The sequence below is a fragment of the Telmatherina bonti genome, assembly GCF_933228915.1.
Source record: "Telmatherina bonti genome assembly, chromosome: 16".
NCBI classification, from domain to species: Eukaryota; Metazoa; Chordata; class Actinopteri; order Atheriniformes; family Telmatherinidae; genus Telmatherina; species Telmatherina bonti.
Window position 1 is genome coordinate 8,984,504 of NC_136614.1, and position 14,046 is coordinate 8,998,549.

At 52.2% G+C, this 14,046-nt stretch overlaps 1 protein-coding gene across 1 annotated transcript in view; it reads right to left on the reverse strand.

Annotated features, from left to right (window-relative positions):
- kif26aa (kinesin family member 26Aa) overlaps positions 1-14,046 on the reverse strand; it is a gene marked incomplete at both ends in the record, with an annotated part of 75,734 nt that overhangs the window by 44,428 nt on the left and 17,260 nt on the right. Inside the window, one exon of the mRNA XM_079255689.1 lies at positions 12,629-12,753. Coding sequence (XP_079111815.1) covers positions 12,629-12,753 — 125 coding nt within the window. The remainder of the gene's footprint in view (positions 1-12,628; positions 12,754-14,046) is intronic.

The window sequence follows — 14,046 nt, forward strand, 5'->3', positions numbered from 1 at the left end:
GGTGTTTGAACTCTTCTTCTGTGGTGTTTGTTTGGTTCTGAGCTGTTTTTCAGTCCAACATCCTGTCAGCTCGTCAGCATCTTCGCCTCCGCGCCGTCAGCTTAGATCTTCCCGTTAATTATCCAGCCACGTCGCCGACCGTCTGCAGGTCCAAACTTAGCCTCAGTCCTCCCCCGACATCTGCACCTCCCCTCGACATCTGCACCTCCCCTCGACATCTGCACCTCCCCTCGACATCTGCACCTCGCCCCGACATCTGCACCTCGCCCCGACATCTGCACCTCCCCTCGACATCTGCACCTCCCCTCGACATCTGCACCTCGCCCCGACATCTGCACCTCGCCCCGACATCTGCACCTCGCCCCGACATCTGCACCTCCCCCCCGACATCTGCACCTCGCCCCGACATCTGCACCTCCCCCCGACATCTGCACCTCCCCCCCGACATCTGCACCTCCCCTCGACATCTGCACCTCCCCTCGACATCTGCACCTCGCCCCGACATCTGCACCTCCCCCCGACATCTGCACCTCGCCCCGACATCTGCACCTCGCCCCGACATCTGCACCTCGCCCCGACATCTGCACCTCGCCCCCGACATCTGCACCTCCCCCCGACATCTGCACCTCCCCCCGACATCTGCACCTCCCCCCGACATCTGCACCTCGCCCCGACATCTGCACCTCCCCTCGACATCTGCACCTCGCCCCGACATCTGCACCTCCCCCCGACATCTGCACCTCCCCTCGACATCTGCACCTCGCCCCGACATCTGCACCTCCCCCCGACATCTGCACCTCGCCCCGACATCTGCACCTCCCCCCGACATCTGCACCTCGCCCCCGACATCTGCACCTCCCCTCGACATCTGCACCTCCCCCCGACATCTGCACCTCGCCCCGACATCTGCACCTCCCCCCGACATCTGCACCTCGCCCCGACATCTGCACCTCGCCCCGACATCTGCACCTCCCCCCGACATCTGCACCTCCCCCCGACATCTGCACCTCCCCCCCGACATCTGCACCTCGCCCCGACATCTGCACCTCCCCCCGACATCTGCACCTCGCCCCGACATCTGCACCTCGCCCCGACATCTGCACCTCGCCCCGACATCTGCACCTCCCCCCGACATCTGCACCTCCCCCCGACATCTGCACCTCCCCCCCGACATCTGCACCTCGCCCCGACATCTGCACCTCCCCCCGACATCTGCACCTCGCCCCGACATCTGCACCTCGCCCCGACATCTGCACCTCCCCCCGACATCTGCACCTCGCCCCGACATCTGCACCTCCCCCCGACATCTGCACCTCGCCCCGACATCTGCACCTCGCCCCGACATCTGCACCTCCCCCCGACATCTGCACCTCCCCCCCGACATCTGCACCTCCCCTCGACATCTGCACCTCGCCCCGACATCTGCACCTCCCCCCGACATCTGCACCTCCCCCCCGACATCTGCACCTCGCCCCGACATCTGCACCTCCCCCCGACATCTGCACCTCGCCCCGACATCTGCACCTCCCCCCGACATCTGCACCTCCCCCCGACATCTGCACCTCCCCCCCGACATCTGCACCTCGCCCCGACATCTGCACCTCGCCCCGACATCTGCACCTCCCCCCGACATCTGCACCTCCCCCCCGACATCTGCACCTCCCCCCGACATCTGCACCTCCCCCCCGACATCTGCACCTCCCCCCGACATCTGCACCTCCCCCCGACATCTGCACCTCCCCCCCGACATCTGCACCTCGCCCCGACATCTGCACCTCGCCCCGACATCTGCACCTCGCCCCGACATCTGCACCTCCCCCCGACATCTGCACCTCGCCCCGACATCTGCACCTCGCCCCGACATCTGCACCTCCCCCCGACATCTGCACCTCCCCCCGACATCTGCACCTCGCCCCGACATCTGCACCTCCCCCCGACATCTGCACCTCCCCCCCGACATCTGCACCTCGCCCCGACATCTGCACCTCCCCCCGACATCTGCACCTCGCCCCGACATCTGCACCTCCCCCCGACATCTGCACCTCCCCCCGACATCTGCACCTCCCCCCCGACATCTGCACCTCGCCCCGACATCTGCACCTCGCCCCGACATCTGCACCTCCCCCCGACATCTGCACCTCCCCCCGACATCTGCACCTCCCCCCCGACATCTGCACCTCCCCCCGACATCTGCACCTCCCCCCCGACATCTGCACCTCCCCCCGACATCTGCACCTCCCCCCGACATCTGCACCTCCCCCCCGACATCTGCACCTCCCCCCGACATCTGCACCTCGCCCCGACATCTGCACCTCGCCCCGACATCTGCACCTCCCCCCCGACATCTGCACCTCCCCCCGACATCTGCACCTCCCCCCGACATCTGCACCTCCCCCCCGACATCTGCACCTCGCCCCGACATCTGCACCTCCCCCCACATCTGCACCTCCCCCCCGACATCTGCACCTCCCCCCCAACATCTGCACCTCCCCCCGACATCTGCACCTCGCCCCGACATCTGCACCTCCCCCCGACATCTGCACCTCCCCCCGACATCTGCACCTCCCCCCGACATCTGCACCTCCCCCCCGACATCTGCACCTCCCCCCGACATCTGCACCTCCCCCCCGACATCTGCACCTCCCCCCCGACATCTGCACCTCCCCCCCGACATCTGCACCTCCCCCCGACATCTGCACCTCCCCCCGACATCTGCACCTCCCCCCGACATCTGCACCTCCCCCCGACATCTGAACGTTAGATCAGGACTGACAGCGTCTTCAGCAGCTGACCAGAACACTCCCTGATGAATGAAGGCTTCAAACTGCACCAGTTAGGCCTAAACTGGGCCATAAACTCCTCCAGAACCAGCCAAAGACCAGTTACATGCAACTGTCCACAACCAGGAAGGAAAAGGACTGAGAAGCAGTCAGTCTGGACCAGATGGAGCTGTTACAGGTACAGCATCATGATGTCATCACGCGGGACCAATCAGCTGTTCAGGTTCTGGTCCGACCCGTCTCTGCAGCCAACCTGCTCCGTAACTTTCATGCAACTTCTGAAAGTCAGCAGCAGCTCTGATTGTGTTTCACCGACACCCGAGCCTGCAGGCTGATCATCCTGCAGCTGCCAGGTTGGGTTCTGACGGGCCGCTGGAACCGGAGCAGCACGCCACTCTCTGATGGCAGGATGTCCACAGAAACCCGGGCCGGGAGCCAGAAACCCACTTCAGGGACCCTGAGTTCCTCAGTGAGAAGCTCAATTTAAGATTCACACATACACACACACACACACACACACACACACACACACACACACACACACACACACACACACACACACACACACACACACACACACACACACACACACACACACCATCTACGACCCGATGTGTTTGACACGGAGACGGGTCCAGATGAGGGAACTGCGGTGTGATGCGACTGGAACCAGGAGCCTTGTTTGATGTTCCAGGTTCTGTTTACAGAACCTTCTGTTGGATGGGTTCAGAACCGCTCGCAGGACTTCCGGACCCCTCGCCGACTCCACTAGAGTCACTCTTTGTGACGTCAACAGTGTCGGTTGTCACGGTGACTCAGCATCACGTCGTCATCAAGGAGACGAGGTTACCGTGGCAACGGCAGCCACATCACAGCGGGAAACAAGTCAGAAAAATGTACCTGGTCGAGTTCGGAGGACAACAGAACCATTCTGCTGGACCCGTTTGGTTTCGGATCGCCCAGTTCCACTGTGGAGACAATCTTCCACGGACCGGACTTGCCCGGCGTTGTCCTCTGAGCATTCTGCTCATTTCCAGGCAAACATCGCAGTTTGTTCTTTTTTTTTCAGTAAAATAAAGGCTGAAAGTTCTTCTTCTGTGGTTTAGGCTGCAGATAAAGTCTTCAGAGTCTCTTATAAAAGCAGCGACAGGAGAACTGGACCCGTATCGGTAGGAGATTGAGGTGGACCCTCCAACTCAATCTGTTGGTTTCCTCATAGAGGCTGTTATGAATTGGCTTTCATTATGTTTTCTTCTCTGTCTGTAAAGCGTCTTGAGATGGCATTGCCGTGATTTGACGAGTATTCAGAACGATCTGTGCAGAAGACACACTGGCTGTGTGTGATGTGTGAGAAACACTCAGCAGAAAGCTGAATGAGACAGAAAACTGCTGCATCAGAACAGAAACCCACAGCAGGAGGAAACGTGGAGCTCAGAGGGAAAAACGCCAGAAGATTTCTGGCTTGGCGTCGACAGACGGCGAGACGTTGATGCAACAAACTCCCACAATATTTTGCTTTTTCTCCCTCCATCTGTTTGGCGCTGATTTCCTCTGAACACACGCTCTGAACACAGTCTGATCCTGCAGGCAGCAACACGTCTGCTAAACATCATGTTCCTGAATCCCCTCAGGAAGAGCAGCCTCTCCTGGAGTTTATTTTAAACACATAAACACCTGCAGGGAGACATTTAAAGGCCTAAACGATGAGTCCACACATCCCGATCAGCTGCGTCGCAGGAGCTGATGTTGTTTCTGAAGCACTGAATGCAGAAACAGAGATGACAAGCAGCAGCATCCCTGCCATGATTGACGGCTGGAGCTCATGTCTGAGCATCCATCCAGCTTAACAATCAGGCTGACACCGCCGTCTCTAAATTCCCTCAGAATTGTGTTTCTGGGCTGAAAATAAAACACAGCTCCGGGGAACGTCAGCTGGCTGCATAAATCAGTGTTTCTGGATTCAGAACGTGGCGTCTGTTGCCTCAGAGACTCCGAGCTCTGACACAACCTGAGTTTCTTTCCAGATGAAAGGAGCTGGTCAGGGATCTCCTGCTCTGCGCCCTGCAGCTGCCGGGCTTCAGATGCCATTATCAGGGACAAAGCAGGCAGTCAGGACGGCCTCCTCTGATGTGAGATGCATTAGCTGCCGTTCATGCTACACAGAGCACAGAGGACACGGTGAACAGACAGAATAAAACATCTCAGCAGCTCTTCCTCACAGGACCTCATCAGGTTTTAGTTCTGGCTCCTGCTGCAGAGTCGAGCAGCTCTGCACATCGGAGATAATGAAACGATTAAAGTTAAATGTCCTCAAACGAAACGCAGACTCTACAGATCGAAGCTCATCCCACATTCAGCTCCATCGTCAGCTGAGACACCAGGAAGGAAGACGAAGACAAGTCCTCCATAGAGGAGACAAGTCCTCTCTGTGGAGACATCTCTGCTGTTTCAGATGGAGGGTTCAGCCAGAACCAGCTTTGACTGGTTCTACTGGATCTGTTCGAGGCAATAAAGCCAGTACGGGCCCCTCGGCACCATGTGATGGTCACAGTGATGTACGAATGTGATGGACTGCACTGAACCTGTGTTTAAAAGCTGCAGGAAACATCACATACGACACATTTAGAGTAGACAAGTTAACCAGTTTAAGCCTTTAAGGTTCAAACACAGAAACACTGGGAAGAAAACGTATTTTTTTAAGAATCTGAAAATTGTTTTTGGCCCTTTAACAAAAATAAAATAATAATAATCTGCATAAACGTGGGATTTATCATAGAATGTCAGAATGAGTGTAGTGCCAAAAGTGTCCACCAGGAGGCGGAAGGCAGGCGACGCCACAGGTGTCAAAGTGTGAATGTGATTAAAACCTAAATATGACAAACGACTGTAATTAGCTCGTACAAGCTTGTACAAAGTTGGATTCGTTTCCGGTAAAGGGTTGGACTCCGCCAAGGCTGCCCTTTATCACCAATCTGTTCATAACTTATATGGACAGAATTTCTAGGCGCAGCCGAGGTGTTGAGGGGATCCGACTTGGTGGCCTCAGGATTGGGTCCCTGCTTTTTGCGGATGACGTGGTCCTGCTGGCTTCATCTGGTCGTGATCTCCAGCTCTCACTTGAGCGATTCGAGTGTGAAGCGGCTGGGATGAGAATCAGCACCTCCAAATCTGAGACCATGGTCCTCAGCCGGAATAGGGTGGATTGCCCTCTCCGGGTCGGGAATGAGGTCCTGCCTCAAGTGGAGGAGTTTAAATATCTCGGGGTCTTGTTCACGAGTGAGGGAAGGATGGAGTGTGAGATCGACAGACGGATCGGTGCGGCGACTGCAGTAATGCGGACTCTGCGCCGGTCTGTCGTGGTGAAGAAGGAGCTGAGCCAGAAGGCGAAGCTCTCGATTTACCAGTCGATCTACGTTCCTACCCTCACCTATGGTCATGAGCTGTGGGTCGTGAACGAAAGAACGAGATCTCGTATACAGGCGGCTGAAATGAGTTTCCTCCGCAGGGTGGCCGGTCTCTCCCTTAGAGATAGGGTGAGGAGCTCGGTCATCCGGGAGGAGATCAGAGTAGGAACCAGTTGAGGTGGCTCGGGCATCTGGTCAGGATGCCTCATGGACCTCCCTGGTGAGGTGTTCCAGGCACGTCCCTCTGGGAGGAGACCCCGGGGAAGACCCAGGACACGCTGGAGGGATTATATCTCTCAGCTGGCCTGGGAACGCCTCGGGATCCCCCCCGCAGAGTTGGCAAATGTGGCTGGGGAGAGGGAAGTCTGGGCTTCCCCGCTTCAAACACGGATAAACTCAGTTTTTCACATCTAAAAGTTGTTAAAGATCCTCCCGTAAAACTGAAATCTGAAACCAACTTCATCGGTTTCTGAGCGAGAACCAGAAAAATCAAATATGACCACAGCTACCTCTCTTCTCAGGTACATTTTCTGATTAATGCGTCTCTACTATGCGGCTGATCATGGTGTATCACAAGGCTCAGTGTGAGGACCACTCACTAGCTCTTCATCACAGACTTGCATGACATACTAAGTATGGAAGATGCAGAAGCAGTCCTTAAAACATGTAGCACACCAAAGTGATGGGAGAAACTCTGCTACCAAACATTTACATCCAAAAGAAACACTGTTCAAACAGAAACAGGAAACATCCCCGTCCACTTCACAGCTTCTGGTCATTTCTCCACACAAACAAGGCGTCGCATGAAAACACTCTGCTCACCACCAAGACATCCGTCATTGACATGCAGCATCAAGTTTCTGAATGATTCTGATAAGACGATTCATGTCGACACGACGAAAACAGATGAAGCTGTGTGTGTGTGTGTGTGTGTGTGTGTGTGTGTGTGTGTGTGTGTGTGTGCTCTGCAGGGAGCTGCAGGCTAATCGAGCCTTCAGAGATCTGCAGATGAAAGCACAGCAACTCTGCTTCTTCCACTCTGCCCTCATCTTCCTCTGTCAGATGCATGCTGGGAAATCTGCAGGTTATTGAGAACTCTGAAGGGTTTCAGCTGAGTCTGAGTGTTAAAGCAGCTGGAGGAGTCGAGAGAGCAGCTCTTTGACAAACAACAAGTCAGTCGCTTGACTGGAGGACTGTCTTTTATATTTCACCTGCAGAAACATAAACCTGAGTCTCCTCAGAGCGACTACAAACCTCAGACTCTCCTCAGACCAACTACAAACCTGCAAGTCTCCTCAGACCAACTACAAACCTGCAAGTCTCCTCAGACCGACTACAAACCTCCAAGTCTCCTCAGACCGACCCACAAACCTCCAAGTCTCCTCAGACCGACCCACAAACCTCCAAGTCTCCTCAGAGCGACTACAAACCTCAGACTCTCCTCAGACCGACTACAAACCTCCAAGTCTCCTCAGACCGACTACAAACCTCCAAGTCTCCTCAGAGCGACTACAAACCTCCAAGTCTCCTCAGACCGACCCACAAACCTCCAAGTCTTCTCAGACCGACCCACAAACCTCCAAGTCTCCTCAGACCGACCCACAAACCTCAGACTCTCCTCAGACCGACCCACAAACCTCCAAGTCTCCTCAGACCGACTACAAACCTCCAAGTCTCCTCAGACCGACCCACAAACCTCCAAATCTCCTCAGACCGACCCACAAACCTCCAAGTCTCCTCAGACCGACTACAAACCTCCAAGTCTCCTCAGACCGACCCACAAACCTCCAAGTCTCCTCAGACCGACCCACAAACCTCAGACTCTCCTCAGACCGACCCACAAACCTCCAAGTCTCCTCAGAGCGACTACAAACCTCCAAGTCTCCTCAGACCGACTACAAACCTCCAAGTCTCCTCAGACCGACCCACAAACCTCCAAGTCTCCTCAGACCGACTACAAACCTCCAAGTCTCCTGAGACCGACTACAAACCTCCAAGTCTCCTCAGACCGACCCACAAACCTCCAAGTCTCCTCAGACCGACCCACAAACCTCCAAGTCTCCTCAGACCGACCCACAAACCTCCAAGTCTCCTCAGACCGACCCACAAACCTCCAAGTCTCCTCAGACCGACCCACAAACCTCCAAGTCTCCTCAGACCGACCCACAAACCTCAGACTCTCCTCAGACCGACTACAAACCTCCAAGTCTCCTCAGAGCGACTACAAACCTCCAAGTCTCCTCAGACCGACTACAAACCTCCAAGTCTCCTCAGACCGACCCACAAACCTCCAAGTCTCCTCAGACCGACCCACAAACCTCCAAGTCTCCTCAGACCGACCCACAAACCTCCAAGTCTCCTCAGACCGACCCACAAACCTCAGACTCTCCTCAGACCGACTACAAACCTCCAAGTCTCCTCAGAGCGACTACAAACCTCCAAGTCTCCTCAGACCGACTACAAACCTCCAAGTCTCCTCAGACCGACCGACAAACCTCCAAGTCTCCTCAGACCGACCCACAAACCTCCAAGTCTCCTCAGACCGACCCACAAACCTCCAAGTCTCCTCAGACCGACCCACAAACCTCCAAGTCTCCTCAGACCGACTACAAACCTCCAAGTCTCCTCAGAGCGACTACAAACCTCCAAGTCTCCTCAGACCGACTACAAACCTCCAAGTCTCCTCAGACCGACTACAAACCTCCAAGTCTCCTCAGACCGACTACAAACCTCCAAGTCTCCTCAGACCGACTACAAACCTCCAAGTCTCCTCAGACCGACTACAAACCTCCAAGTCTCCTCAGACCGACTACAAACCTCCAAGTCTCCTCAGACCGACCCACAAACCTCCAAGTCTCCTCAGACCGACCCACAAACCTCAGACTCTCCTCAGACCGACCCACAAACCTCCAAGTCTCCTCAGAGCGACTACAAACCTCCAAGTCTCCTCAGACCGACTACAAACCTCCAAGTCTCCTCAGACCGACCCACAAACCTCCAAGTCTCCTCAGACCGACTACAAACCTCCAAGTCTCCTGAGACCGACTACAAACCTCCAAGTCTCCTCAGACCGACCCACAAACCTCCAAGTCTCCTCAGACCGACCCACAAACCTCCAAGTCTCCTCAGACCGACCCACAAACCTCCAAGTCTCCTCAGACCGACCCACAAACCTCCAAGTCTCCTCAGACCGACCCACAAACCTCAGACTCTCCTCAGACCGACTACAAACCTCCAAGTCTCCTCAGAGCGACTACAAACCTCCAAGTCTCCTCAGACCGACTACAAACCTCCAAGTCTCCTCAGACCGACCGACAAACCTCCAAGTCTCCTCAGACCGACCCACAAACCTCCAAGTCTCCTCAGACCGACCCACAAACCTCCAAGTCTCCTCAGACCGACCCACAAACCTCCAAGTCTCCTCAGACCGACTACAAACCTCCAAGTCTCCTCAGAGCGACTACAAACCTCCAAGTCTCCTCAGACCGACTACAAACCTCCAAGTCTCCTCAGACCGACTACAAACCTCCAAGTCTCCTCAGACCGACTACAAACCTCCAAGTCTCCTCAGACCGACCCACAAACCTCCAAGTCTCCTCAGACCGACCCACAAACCTTCGAGTCTGCCATGGTAACAGACCCACCAGACTTCTGAATACCAACATGCGCACCAGAAAACAGTAACCACCACCCAAACACATAAAGTAAATATAAAGTCAGGTATTAACCATCTGGTCCAGGTCTACAGTTCACAAACCAACCCTGACTCATACACAAGCAGCGGGTCAGAATCTGGGTTCCTGACAGGATCGTCACGGCTTCTGCCGAGGAGAAAAGCTTCATTTGTTTTTCTGACTGTGACAACACGCTGCTTCTGTTCGCTGTGACACACACACACCTGCATCAGGTATTCAGCTTGGCCTCTGAATACGATGCAGGGAGATGGAGCAGAACTCCCTGAATCCTGCGGGCCGCCTCTCAGACAGCTCCAATAGGATAAAAATAGTAAATCTGCTTATTAGATTCAGCCCAGAGGCACGAAACGGGCTTTCAGCTCCAAGCCGGCGTCTCGCAGCGGAGTCTGAACCACGATGGAGGGATGAAATTATAGAAAACTTTCACTCCCTCAGGGAGGATTTCTGACACATAAAATCTTTATTCCAGCAGCTTTTGTAGAAAGTAGAAACCAGTAGAGTTGGAAATCCAAGGTCCAAATTTCCTCACAGTAATGTTTCCTTCAAATCTTCTAAAATACAAACAGAAACTTCAAAGTAACTTTGAAGTTGTTTCCATTAGAGGGAATAATTCAACAAATGCTGCGATTTTTCACAGAAATCATCCAAACATGTCAGAAAATCTTTCACATCCTTCCATTTAGCATCTGAATTCAGACAAAAAAAAAGAGGAAGTTTTGAGATATCCTTTTACACCGAGCAGGTTTCCTCCCTCTTCCTTCAGTCCTCCATATCATCCATCACATGCATCCATCTCTTCCTACAGACTCATCCATATGTATAACTGACTCTAATGAAACCTGGTCACATGTAACTGTACATTACAACCTATTCAATCTTCCTTTAAATAAAACACTAAAGACATCGGGGCATTGCAGAAAGGCTGCTGGGAACGTCAATGTGTTGGGATCACGTTACAGCATTGATCCGTTAACAGCATTCCTTCTGTTACTGCGTGTTAACACAGTTTTCTTTGCAAAGTTCTGAACCCAGAGCGCCCCGTCCAGAGGCTTGCAGTCTGACAGCTGCTGCAGCAAAGCACCTGATGTAAACAAACTGGACACAACGAAATGAAAACAGGCTTTCCAACATGCGTCTGTCCAGTCAAACCGTGTAACTGGGCAGATTGTTACTGGTACTTTAGACTGGAAACTTCCCCCAGAGCACAATGAGAAACGCTGTTTTTTTTCTTTTAAACTTAATCCAGTTTAAAAAAAAAAAAAAAAAAACATGTCAGCGTGAAGACCAGCAGTGTGGATGTAGCCACAAGCTAACTGGATGTTTTCTCTGTTTCTAACTTTATTACTTCGATTTTAAAAAGACAAATGTAACCCCTGTAAATAACATACAGATAAAATGCCTTCTTTATAACTATAATTCCACCACTGCCTGTAAATGAGCCGTGCTGACTTCTCGCGTGATTTTGGGCCCTTCCGCGGGATTTCAGTAGCCACGTGATGCACGTGAATCATGTGACTGAGTACTTTTAATCATGCCGGCTCCGGCGGTCGCGAGGCATGGGGGTTGAATGGGGATAAGCTGCAGCAGGTGTGTGTCACTGGAACAGAGCCGTGCAAAGCGAGTGACCGTGTTAATATAGTCACTACGAGTTGGCCGGGTTTTTCTTTTGTTCCAATTTAAACCCAGTTGATGGCGAGCTACGAGCCCAGGAAGCTGAATTCCTCAACGATCCTCCTGTCCATGCGGTAGGAGCTAAGATACACATGCCCTTGCCCCCATTTGCGCTCAGTCACCCTGCTGCAGTTTAATTATAAACTGTTGAACTTTAGCACTTTAGCACTTTGTGCTTTATACTACGGACTATCGTGCCTTCTCCCCCCTTGGATTATACCATCTGCACCCCCAATTGTGTTGGGCCTCGCCTAGGCCCGCCTACAAACTCTGGGACCCTTGGGACCTTTGGGGTGGGAATTTGGGGATTTTGTGATCTTGGTTGATGAACTATTGGTTGCTTACTGATAACTTATTTTCTAATGTTGACTCTTTCCATGCATTTTATATAAGCGCTTTTGAAATGTTATTCATGTTGCTTTCTTAAGGTCATGACCTAGGCTGTACAAATTGTAAATATTGTCACTTGTCACTTTACTTCATAATAAGAAAATACACGGGTACTTGCAGTAACAACTTCTTGTGTACGTTATTACTGGCTCTTAACCTCCTAGAGACGACCTTAGTTTCTTCTGATAACAGCCCAAATTCATAGTTCCATAACTATCAATTATATTTGAAATTTCACTGTTACCATTTGTTATAGTGTTACCCAGTAACTTATTATCATTTTACCAACTACGGGTTACACAAAACTAAGAATCCTCCCAAGTCCAGGAAGACGTCCCAGAAACTTCTCATCTGTTCAGGGTCAATCCAGAGTTTATATGTAGGATTTATTCATCCTGAACAGCACGGGGGGTGTAGTTAGGATGGGACTTTATGCTTCCTTTGTTATTGTTTTATTTTGGTATCAAATAAATCGAAATAATTTAAACTTAGAGAATTAAAAGAAGTCTGTTCATTCATTTTGGCATTTATTTTCTTTGGATAGAGAAAATGATTCAGTAACTTTTTCTCCTCCTTCATGTTTCTGTAAACGAAGTCGTTGAACTCCGTAACACGATCCTGAAACCTTTTTTATTCATCGTCCCAGAAGTTTCTTTGTCATCAACACTGCAGTGTTGCGTTCACTGACCTGATGAAGAAGGCGGCTGCGGCAGACGGAGCCTGGACGGTCTGGGTGGCGATGCTGTGAGCTTCTGGTTTAACTGGGACGTCCTGGGCCGGACTGGTCACATGACCAGCGGCTGAAGGCGAACTCTGATAGAAGAGAAACACATGATGTGTTCACTGTTTACTCTGATCATCACCCAGGTCATTCAGAACCAGATCTGGTCCGGTCCAGACCTGAGGTTCTGCAGCAGCATCCAGTCCGGTCCAGAGGAAGTTCTGGAAGAGGAACTCAGTAACTGATTAACTCCGGTCTTACTGCACCTGGTCCTGCTCGCGTCCGAACTTCCTCTTCAGTCCCGACTCTTAGAGGAGTTCTCCTGCTGTTAGAAGTCAGACTGGACCCGATCGGACTGGACCGGTGTCAGACCGGACCAGTCAGAAACACATGCAGCCGTTTCACAGATGTGCAGAAAGCACAGCGGCTGGATCCACGACCCATCAGATGCTGTTTGTCTGAGTTCCCACTTCATCTGTGATCTGTGTCCTGGTTATGGTGGATTACCGTGGCAACAGGAAGCGGCAAGCAGGCAGATCCATTGTTCAGCCGCGGGACTGGGGCATGCTCAGCCAGCTAACAGGATTACGCAGAGAGCCAGCGGGAGGTCGACTCAGACAGGACAGAAACAGCAGCTGTGCTGATCTGAACAAAGCAGGAAGTCAGACGGACTTTCCGGAACCGTTTTGATTCGTTGGATTTTTATTTTCAGATTTTTTTTGTGGACTAAAAATGTATTCTGTTTATTTTTTTCTGTCATTAATAGTTTACATCTCCTAGTTCCAGTGTTAGCTACAGCGAAGCCGCCTTCGTCCCTGACACCGTGCTCTTATTGGTCAGGCTCTGAGCAGACTCCGCCTCTTCGCTAATCTCCACCCACCAGATCAGGCCCCGCCCATCAGATGTAGCAGCTCTGCAGAAACCTAAAGTTTAACTGGTCTTTTATTGGATGTGCAGTTGGAAGAGAGGTCTTTAAGAGACGACTGAAACATGAAGGAGTGAGACAGAATTGAGCCGGACACCAACGTTTGTGACGAATTTAACAAATCAGATTATAAAACACGTAAACATGGACCTCAGTTCAGCTTTATTTGGCAGATTTTTTTAGTCTGTATTATATTTTAGTGTCACAGTTCAGTCTCCATCAGCGTTCACAGCTTTGCTTTTACAGATAAATGTAATTTACAGCTTGGTTAGCTGGTTATACGACTCCTGACGCTGATAGGAGCAGATTCAGAGGTAACTGGACTGCAGCATCATCACTGGAAGCTCATCTCAGAATTAACAAAGGGAAGTTTGTTTCCTTTCAAAGATTCGTCTCTTTTAGTTCGCTTCCTTTAGAAGAGTCAACTCCTAAACGACTCTTCACTCAATTTCAGCCTTGT